The sequence below is a fragment of the Brassica oleracea genome, chromosome C3 (assembly GCF_000695525.1).
Source record: "Brassica oleracea var. oleracea cultivar TO1000 chromosome C3, BOL, whole genome shotgun sequence".
Taxonomy (NCBI): Eukaryota; Viridiplantae; Streptophyta; class Magnoliopsida; order Brassicales; family Brassicaceae; genus Brassica; species Brassica oleracea.
This window is the reverse complement of record NC_027750.1, coordinates 52,706,781-52,717,306: the sequence shown is the minus strand read 5'-3', so window position 1 is coordinate 52,717,306 and position 10,526 is coordinate 52,706,781. Positions and strand designations below refer to the sequence as shown.

General features: G+C 34.7%; 2 protein-coding genes across 2 annotated transcripts; both read left to right on the top strand.

Annotated features, from left to right (window-relative positions):
• The first annotated feature begins 2,304 nt into the window (after positions 1–2,304).
• On the top strand, positions 2,305–2,930 carry LOC106333531. Its single transcript, XM_013771966.1, has one exon. It carries the CDS (start codon positions 2,367–2,369, stop codon positions 2,664–2,666), a length of 300 nt encoding a protein of 99 aa, XP_013627420.1. The 5' UTR covers positions 2,305–2,366; the 3' UTR covers positions 2,667–2,930.
• A 3,702-nt stretch (positions 2,931–6,632) lies between these two features.
• Positions 6,633–10,526, top strand: LOC106329131 (proline-, glutamic acid- and leucine-rich protein 1). Its single transcript, XM_013767728.1, has 13 exons — positions 6,633–6,984; positions 7,068–7,184; positions 7,273–7,337; positions 7,503–7,608; positions 7,728–7,799; positions 7,902–7,961; positions 8,060–8,192; positions 8,278–8,462; positions 8,560–8,744; positions 8,873–9,000; positions 9,109–9,356; positions 9,468–9,711; positions 9,795–10,526. Exons 1-13 carry the CDS (start codon positions 6,721–6,723, stop codon positions 10,394–10,396), a joined length of 2,409 nt encoding a protein of 802 aa, XP_013623182.1. The 5' UTR covers positions 6,633–6,720; the 3' UTR covers positions 10,397–10,526.

Genomic DNA, 10,526 nt, shown 5'->3' with positions numbered 1-10,526 from the left:
AGAATTTATTACGAGAAAAATAATAGGAGTTACAACCTCTCAATTATAACGGAGAAATCGATTAATAATTTTCTCGTTATAATAGAAGAAAATACCTGAACTCTCTAAATAATTTTCTCTCAGCCCGATCCCAAATACCCGTAAGAGATTATAGAATTTTTTTTTTCTCTCTCTCACGTTCTTTTCTTCTTCACTTCTCTTTGTGATTTTGATTTTGGGATGAATGTGAGGTGATGGCATGGCTTGGTATTTATAGAGATTATGAGGATTGGTAGGTGCCTACAAGAGTTGACAAAACTCATTTCTATTTACGGCCACCGTCCAAGCCATCAAATGTGATCACCGTCCATGCAACCGACCATCATCTGAAAAACGTGTTTTAACAATCCCTATAGATTAATTAGCCTGCTTTCTCTACTCAAATAGATAAGTTTATGAGGATCAAGCAAAAGTTTTCTTCATTCTGCTTTTCTTATTTCCACGCAATTTTGACACCAAAATCGATTGTTTAGCATATAGTGTTATGTTATATTCTTATGATATCACCTTTCTAGAACCATATGCACCGCTAGTTTGGGATTATGAAACATTTTAATTTATTTTTGTGTATCTTGACAAAAAAAACCTTGTTAATTTTGGATTAGAACGAGAATATATTAATGTATTTATATTAATTCTAAGAATACTTCTTTTCAGTCAATGAGCATACATGAGCAATAATTCTGCTAATTTACTAGCTAGGTTCTGGTTCGGTTTATCAGTAAGTACAAGTCCACTTTAGGTAATGATAAATCTTTAATTTTGTGGGGGCAGGTTAGTTCTTAGACTTTATCCATGTTAAAATAGGTCAGTGTGGAATTAGGAACACGCCATATCTATCTGATAGATGCTTGAGCTTACTTCTATTTTGGGTTTTAAATTTTCATATACATGTATCTGGATATACACGTATGTGTACACCTTATCTCATGTGTTCAAAAAAAAAAAAAAAAAAAAAAGTGTACACCTTATCTCATAAAGGAAAAGAGAAAGCCAAAACCCATCAATGTTATACTTATAGACAGGCCATTCTTATACTTATAGACAGGCCATTCTTACATTTTCCGTCAGAGCCACGGCATAATCCACCGTCAAACAAAAAGAGACAGTTTAAACGCCTTTTCCCATTAAATTTAGCACACATCGATACACAAATTTTGCAGAAACCTCCAAAACTCTTCTTTTTTCTTCCATATATTCATAGGGTCCCTTGCCCACAAAATATAATTACGAAAATGATATGGTAACCACATTAAAGCGTAAAAAGAGAAAACGCTGTATTCTAGCCATCGGCCTCTTGTTTAATTTTACGTGGTTTCTTCAATAATTATGGAGACTCAAAGCTTCTAAGAGTATGTCAGTCAACCGCAGCATATTTTGTTTTCTCTACACCTTATAACAGTTAGATCATTCTAATCAAATTCCCAATATGTTATGGTTAGTGGTTACCATTTGAGTTGGATTACCTATCACCGTCTATCCATTTGAGCTGTATATATATAAATTATATGCTCATAAATTTAAACTATTCTAAGTATTTTAGAAGAAGTGAACCAGGTTTTTACTGATTAAATGAATTAGAAATATATTTTTTAATCACAAAGGGTATATGTGTTTCAAAAAAAAAAAAAAAAATCACAAAGGGTATATAAAAGCGATAAATGTAAACACGCTGCAGCAAGTACGTAGGAGCAGCAAGAATGGCATCTTATCTAAAAATGATAGACTATCGCTATTTAGGTTTTGGATTTTGGAAGAAAGAAGAATGAAGAAGCTAGCTGAGTTTTGAAAACTCTTTGATTATGTCCAAAACTTGCATTTAATTCATAAAGTTGTTACTGTCCAAAACTTGCATTTATTCATAAAGTTGTTACTGCTGTCTTTTTTTCTTGTCCTTCGGATTGAATTCAATCTTACTCAAAGCAAATATATTCTTTATCCAATATTTTTATGACATTTACAAAGTAGAATATTAACATAATTTGATCTAGAAAACCCTTTCTCTAAAAAAAACCATAATTTAATCTAGTATATAACTATTAAATAGTAGTTTAATGTTTTATATTATTATGCAAAAAAATATTTAGATAAACGTTTTTTCTCTGCTTCATTATTAATTTATTATTATACTAACCGCTATAACGCTCTAATATACATCCGTCAAATATACCATTTTGAAACAAATAATTGAGGATAATATGGTCCATGCAACTCCTATATAAACATAGAGTAATCCATCTTCCAATTCAACAATACAACATCCAAACGCAAAAAAGTTCCACTTCTAAGCCCTAACTCCACAAGGAACACAAAACCCATTGATAAAAATGGCTGATACCCAAAATACCATTTTCGTCTTCCGACCAGACCAGCAGAATCTGGCACCTAAACCTCTGACTCCATTCTCTGCCGTGACCCCTCACCGTGCTACGGCCTCACGAGCACGCCGCCTCATCTCTACCACAACCCTCGAAATGATTATTGAAGAAGATACCGCACCGGAAGAAGATCATCCTAGCACTGTCGCTGCGAGGGATACTCTTCCGGTATTTCCGTCGACCTCCTGTTTCTTGATGGCCAATAAACAAGTCTCTTTCATGTTATACGGAAGCTGCAAGTGCCCTTGATTATTTTCACTACAAACCGACTGAAGAATGGTGTTTTTTTTCTTGTACTAGTCAAGTTAGTAATATCTGATGTCAGTTATGGTCGATGCTTTGTTTTTACAGAAGTTTATTTTCTGTTATACGGAAGCTGCAAGTGCCCTGGATGTTTTTTCACCACAAAGCAATTATGGTGTTTTTTTTTTACTTTTCTTGTAATAATCAAGTTAGTGATGTCTGATGTTCGATAGTGCATGGTGCTATGTTTTAATAGAAGTTGAATCAACTTTCTCCGCTTTTACAGTTTCCACTGGAATATAATTATGCCAAATTGCCAACCATTAATTTGAAAATTATTCCAAACATGTCCAACGGGATATCTCACACATGAGAGAAAATGAGAGCTGATTAATTTTCGGTTTTTAATCATCAAAAACTCTTATGCAATTTCTACATTCATGATTGGTTCAATTTTCTTATATAAGAATACATCTAGTGCAGGTAACACAAGTATGTAGAGGAGGAGAACCAAGAGCTTGTGGCTTGGTGGTAAAGGAGGTACAGCTGTACTGCCCGCCACTCGGGTTCGAGCCTTGGCCACAACGGATTTAACATTCCTTCCGTTGGGGTGCTGGACCCCCTACAGGGGATAGTTGGGAATGTGGCTGTCCAGATACCAGAGTTACCAAAAAAAAAAAAGTATGTAGAGGAGTATTTCAAAAACTAATAAAATAAAAATAAAAATATATAGATTGATAGAGTATCTCATGAGTTACTTTTGCTAGAGTTTCTCAACTATACAATTTGTATATTGTTCTTTTTATTTTATAATTTTCAAAATATTATTTAAAATATTTGCATAAGATATTCATAACATTTGTATAATATTATATTTGTGAGATACTTTTTTAGAATATCTTACTGTCAAAAGTGTATTTATTGGTTTCAGTTTCAAAACCAAATTAAAAAAGAGGTAATTTGCTGAATATAGCCAAAATTAAGTAACTACCCTAACAAACTGGATCGCTGTAGCAAAAAATGCTTAACCTGATTGTTTTGTCCCTACCCTTGCTTCTATCTTTGTCTCTGCCCTGCCCGAAACATTCTTCTTCTTTCTTTTTCTTCCCAGATTTTCCTCTCTCTTTCTTCCCAAATTTCTCAACCTCTTTCATTCATTTTGTTTTCCTTTTCTTGACAATGCATTCTCTCATGATAATATTTTTTGTTAAAATAAAAAGCTTCTTCTCAAATCCATTGTCAATCTTGTTATCAAGTTTCTTATATAATGCCCACTATGTTTCTGGCACCAATTATACATTATGTTTCCGACACTAATTACGTTGATGTTGGATGCTACATATATACATGTGAATTACATACTAAAAGAAACCCAAACCTTCCAAAAATTACAATTAGTTACATGATTTTACCAACTCAACATTTATCTGCAACTATTTTAGGGGAGAGAAAACACAGTATATGAGAAAAAAAAAAAGAAACACATTAAATTATTAATTAGTACGTTAACAATGGATGTTTGATGCTAAGATGCATCATAAAATATTATAAGAATTGCTAGTAGATAACTTGTTTAAGAGAAAATATAATTATCTAATAACAAAAACAATGACATCAATCTAATATGTTATTTACCTTATACTTAGTTAAGCACTTGTAACCTAGGATCTCTGTTTCGCCGGAACGCCGTTGATGTACTTTTACGATGCCCAATTATGGGTTGAAAAAAAAGATTATTTACCTTATATACCATAGTATATACCATAGTGTCAAATATAATTTTTCATTTAAATATAATACAATAATTGTTAACCGTCAAGAAGATATCAGTGGAATAGTTAATGATTAAGTTAACCCGATAACCTATTTTGTACCATCAAACCAAATCTATATCAGTTAATTGATAGTTATTTTTAACATCTTATAAACTATTTTGAAAAACGATAACATGTTTTGTAGCAGCTAATCGAACATGTATCGGCTACTGACAACATATTATATAAAATGTAACCAAATTATATAAAATGTAACTGCTAATATTTGAAGCACTGTGTTATATGACTCATTAGATCGGTAATCAATTTTGTACCATCTAACAAACTATGTATCAGCCAACATCAGCTATTTATTAACATCTTACAAACCATTTTAAAAAGCTTCAACATTTTTTGTAACAGATAAGCAAACATTTATCTGTCCACAATACTTAATTTGTAGAATTTAATCAAATATTTATCAATTAAGTTTTTTAATAGCAACTACATATACTTGCAACTGAAATGTTAAATTCATGTTTTTTAATCGATGTCGAGGACACTCCACTCTTCTGAATATATGGCCTATCCATACAGATATGTGCTTGACCAGCACGTGAATTGACACTCATTAAATCCAAGCATTGTGTAAAATGAAATATACATAACTGAAAACTAATTGCATCTGTAAAAATAGAAAAAAAACAAGAAGAATTCATTATACAAGTGAAAAAATATAAATTATATTAGAGAATCTAAAGAGATATGAAAGGGAGAGAAAAATAGAAAAAGAAGAAACCATTTGGAAATGAGAAGTTATGGAGATACAAAAGAAAAAAAAAGCTGATAGTTTGGGCAGGGGTAATATAGGATTATGAAAATGTTAATAGTGTCAAAAATAGTGTTAGAGTAGTTAGCTAATATTGGTTTTTTTGTGTGTATATGCAGCCTAAATACTTTAAAAAAATTGGGTGCATTAACATTTTTCCTGATTACAAAATTTTATTTATAGGTTACTAGTTGCATGCTTAAGTTATTCGGGAAAAATAATCGATAATTTACCTTTTTAAAGCTAGCGCTATTAAAAATTACGAAAAACATTAAAATAATTATATTTATTTTATACTTATTTACATAAATGGACCTGTTTGAACTGTTAACGGTTCTATTTGCATATTAATGCGGAAAATCTTATATATGTTTTTGTCTCTATTAATTTGTATGATTATTAATGAAATAAAAAATGTATTTATTAATTTGCTTATCAAAAGTTTATAAACTTGGATGAACAATAATAGCTTTTGAACCTTTAAAATTTTATTAGTTTTGATATTCCTAGTTCTATTAAGGGCAAATCTCCAAAATAACACATTTCTAAGTTTATATCACAAAAATAGCACTCAAAAACTAAAATGACCAAAATAACACATTTCTAAGTTTATCCTTTGAAAATTTTAATTTTTTTTATTTTTTAAAATTTGAAATCTTATCCCCAAAACCTCATTTCTCGACTCTAAACCCTAACCCTAAACTCTAAACCCTAAACCCTAAATCCTAAACTCCACCCTTTAACTCTAAACCCTAAGTTTGTGACTTTTGATAAAACATTAAGTGCTATTTTTGTGATTTTTGACCTTAAGTGCTAGTTTGGGAACATAAACTTGATTTAGTGCTATTTTTGTCTTTTTGTCTTCTATTAATTTCATTACTTTGTTAGTTGGCAATTCTACTATTCAGGTGGGATACCAATCAAACTCACACACTATAATATATATATATATATATATATATATATATATATATGGTCATGATTGTATGGTTGCGTACTAAGTAAGACCTGTATCCCTCTCAAAGTCTCAAGTCAGTATAGAGAGGGCCAAATGTACGTTTTAAACGGCCACCACCAAAAATGTATGTTATACAACAAAACCCTTGTAACTTGGGCTTCATCCCTTTTCATGCAGCCCATAAGCTATTTATAAGGTCTATTATGTTGGCAAAATATTGTTTTTGACTGAAATCACAGAATCCACAAAACCCCTGACATTTTTCTCTCACCGGTTCCCCAAGGTTTCATGTGTATATGTCATCAGGACCAAACTTTTAGTTTCTGTTTACATAACGTTCTAAACTTGTAACCTTTATGGGCTTAGTTAACCTTACTTAGGAGCTGTTTTGTAGTTATAATAATATTTCAGTTCTATTTTGCAAATTTATTAGAGTTGGGTACCGGACTGCAAATTGAATCTTCGTTTCTAAAACCCTAAATCTCTCTCTCTCTCTCTCTCTGGATTCTGTCTGCTTCAATGGCGTCTTTTGAGCGTTTCGACGACATGTGCGACCTGAGACTGAAGCCCAAGATTCTCAGAAACCTTCTCTCTGAGTACGTTCCGAACGAGAAGCAGCCTCTCGTCGACTTTCAATCACTCGCCAAGGTCGTATCGACCATCGCCACCCACAAGCTGTTATCCGAGTCTCCGTCGTCTTCAGCTGACCAGAAGAAGCTTCAAGCCAAGCCAGCCGTTGATGATTGGGTCGAGAGGTTGTTGGCTCTGGTTTCTTCAGACATGGTACAGACAGACTCTGTCTTTAAATAGCAAAAAGAGGAAAGGTGTCGACTTTGGTGTTTAAAATGTATGGTTTATTGATGTAGCCAGATAAATGCTGGGTGGGTGTCGTTTTGATTGGAGTAACTTGCCGAGAGTGCAGCTCTGATCGTTTCTTTAGCTCATACTCTGTTTGGTTCAACTGTTTACTATCGCATATCAAGGTATATATGGCTATATGGCTTGCTCTGTGGTGAGATTTGAGTGTTTGTATTCAGTTATTCTGACTTTTTGTATTTTGTTTGAAAGCAGAATCCAGAAAGTTCTAGAATTGTTCTAGTGGCTTCATGTACTTCAGTCTCTGATCTCCTTACCAGGTCTGTAATTGATTATGTCTTGTCATCATTTACACTGGAAAAGCTGTGTAGATCAGATTGTTATACCATTTTTTTTGTGTGTGTGTGTTCTTCTCTACGTTAACCCTTTGGGTTTGCTCTTCAAGTTTTTCTGTAAATCTAAGCTGTTTTTTTAATTGGAATCAGGCTGTCTAGATTCACTAATACAAAGAAAGAAGCAGTTTCACACGCTTCGAAAGTAGTCCTGCCGATTATTAAACTATTGGAGGAGGATTCTTCGGAAGCACTATGGGTAAGTTTCATTTTCAACAAGGCCTTGGAGTTTCTCTTTTTAGCAAACATCAGTTCTGTTCATGTCATTGCTAGAATCCTCAATTTGAGTTTTTTTTTTTATTGCTATTGGGTATGCAGGAAAGCATTGTCCATCTGCTAAGTACAATTGTTATCTTGTTTCCTGCTGCCTTCCACAATAGTTATGACAAGGTCAGCTCTCTTCGCTTCTCAAATGTTTTTTTTTTTCTATCTGGTGATTTGATAGTGTACCCTTGTTTTATTAGAGTCTATTTGAAACGATATTCCTTGCAGGTTGAAGCCATTATTGCCTCCAAAATATTTTCTGCGAAAACCAGTTCTAATATGTTAAAGGTATTCACCGTTTTATGCATTCACTAATTCACAATTTCCATCAACAAAGTAAATATTGTTATATTAACGACGCCCACTTTTCTATCTCAACCTTTCAGAAATTTGCTCACTTTCTAGCATTACTCCCAAAAGCTAATAAAGGCGATGCAGGCAGCTGGTCCTTGATGATGCAGAAGCTGTTGATAGCTATAAACGTGCATTTAAATAATTTTTTCCAAGGTTTAGAAGATGGTAATTTTCTTACTTCCCTTGTTCCTTTTTTTTTTGTCTTTGGCTATATAGTTTCTCTGATAGAACACTGTGGCATTTATCACAGAAACAGTAGGGAAAAAAGCGATCCAAAGATTGGCTCCTCCTGGAAAAGACTCTCCTTTGCCTTTGGGAGGTCAAGATGGGGCTTTGGATGATGCATCGTGGAACTCTGAGCAGTTGATTGTTTCCAGAGTTTCTGCACTTATGTTCTGCAGCTCAACAATGCTAACTAGCTCTTACAAATCCAAGGTAGTGTGAGCTTACTTCTCTCTTGATGTGTGCTATCCAAAAAATGCAATTTGGTCCTGGAAGATGCTGATATTCTTTCTTTCTTTCAACCTTTCAGCTTAATGTTCCAGTTGCCTCATTATTATCCCTAGTAGAGCGAGTGCTGGCGGTGAACGGCTCTCTACCACGATCCATGTCACCTTTCATGACAGGGATCCAACAAGAATTGGTTTGTGCAGAGCTTCCTACTTTGCATTCTTCGGCTCTTGAACTCTTGCGCGCTACTATTAAGTGCATACGCAGGTAAACCTTTAGTAGTTTATGTCTTGGTTGAAAGCAGTTTTACGCTGACTTTTATTTGCAAATAATGGATTGTTACTACACGTTTCTATGGTACTAAACAACATCCTTGTGTTGATTCAATTTTGCAGCCAACTTTTACCATATGCTGCATCTGTGGTGAGAGTTGTTAGTAGTTACTTCAAGAAATGTTCATTGCCGGAACTGAGGATAAAGCTCTACTCAATCACTAAAACCTTGCTCAAATCCATGGGTGTAGGTAACTTTTCGCAAGATCTTCCCCTTTGTTTTGCATTTTTCATTTCTCAGCTTGAGGTGATGAAAATAAAGATCCTTTTCTGTGCTATAACATTAGTTCTCTGACCAGGAATGGCAATGCAACTGGCAAATGAAGCTGTATCTAATGCCTCTGTGGATCTTGAAGGATTTGATGCCGTATCTAGCAAAACCCCATCGCTTACAAATGCTGCTGTTCTTAAGGGTGGCAGTAAAAAAAGGAAGCATGCATCTAATTCCGGAGCCGAGGCAGAGAACTCTGCTGTTGAAGTGGGCGTCCCTCACAATCACTTGTTGAAGATAGCAGCTCTTGAGGCACTAGAAACTCTTCTCACCATCGTAAGCTTCTTTTTAACGTATTACTGTTGATAGTTTAGTATGAAGTTAGACTCTGTGGTTTGTTGAGTTAGTTACCTGAATCAAACATTCTTCTTTTCTTATGGCTTTCAGGGTGGTGCATTGGGATCTAATGGCTGGAGAGAACGTGTTGATAAGCTTCTAATGACCACAGTAACAAATGCTTGTGAAGGGAGATGGGCCAATGCTGAAACCTACCATCATTTACCCAATAAGTCTTCAACTGATCTGGTTGAGTTTAAGCTTGCAGCACTCCATGCGTTTTTGGCATCTCTCGTTTCTCCATCACCAGTACGCCCTGCATTTTTAGCTGAAGGACTTGAGCTTTTCCAAAGAGGTAACTAAAGATTGTTGGCTTTGAATTAAACTATAAGCTTTTAAAGCCAAGAAACTGATGCATATACTGTGGACGGCGAACAGGTAAGTGTCAGGCGGAGATGAAAGTTGCTGAGTTCTGTGCTCACGCTCTCATGTCTCTTGAAGTTGTCATACATCCGAGGGCACTTCCACTTGACGGTCTCCCATCACTGAGCAGCCAATTCCCTGGAAGCAATTCTCTGGCTAGCCAAAAACATAGCGCACTTGGTCTGAATAAGATGGACCGTATTGCTGGAGATGGCAGTGTTCTATCCAACTTATGGCTGGCAAACGTGGATGTTCCAGCTAACAGCGAGATTCAGAGAAGCATAGATACGACTCTACCTCTCCCAGAGGCCAAAAGATTGAAAGTTGGGAACGATTTGGTTGGATCAGAGAATGTTCAACAAGGTGATGCGCCTATGGAGGTTCCTGAATCAACTAAGGAATCTCTAGGGCATGTTTCAGACAGAGATTATGATGTGGTTCCCAAAGAAGTAGTGAGTGAGACTCAAGAGGGAGAGGGTTTAGCGGGTAAGGATAGTTTGATGGAGGAAGCAGCAGTTGGTAAGAAGCATGAGTCCTTGGGTGAATCTGATGATGATTCTATTCCAAGTCTTAAGGCGGATGATTATCTTTCTTCTGCTTCTGATATTGAATCTTAATGCAAGTCAAAAAAAATAATTCACAAATCTGTCTTAACAGTATCTTTTTCGTTTCTGAAGTTGTAGTTTTATCATCTTGATGTTTTTAACGTATATTCCCTTGTTTTTTTTAATATAAGTAAGTTTTAGA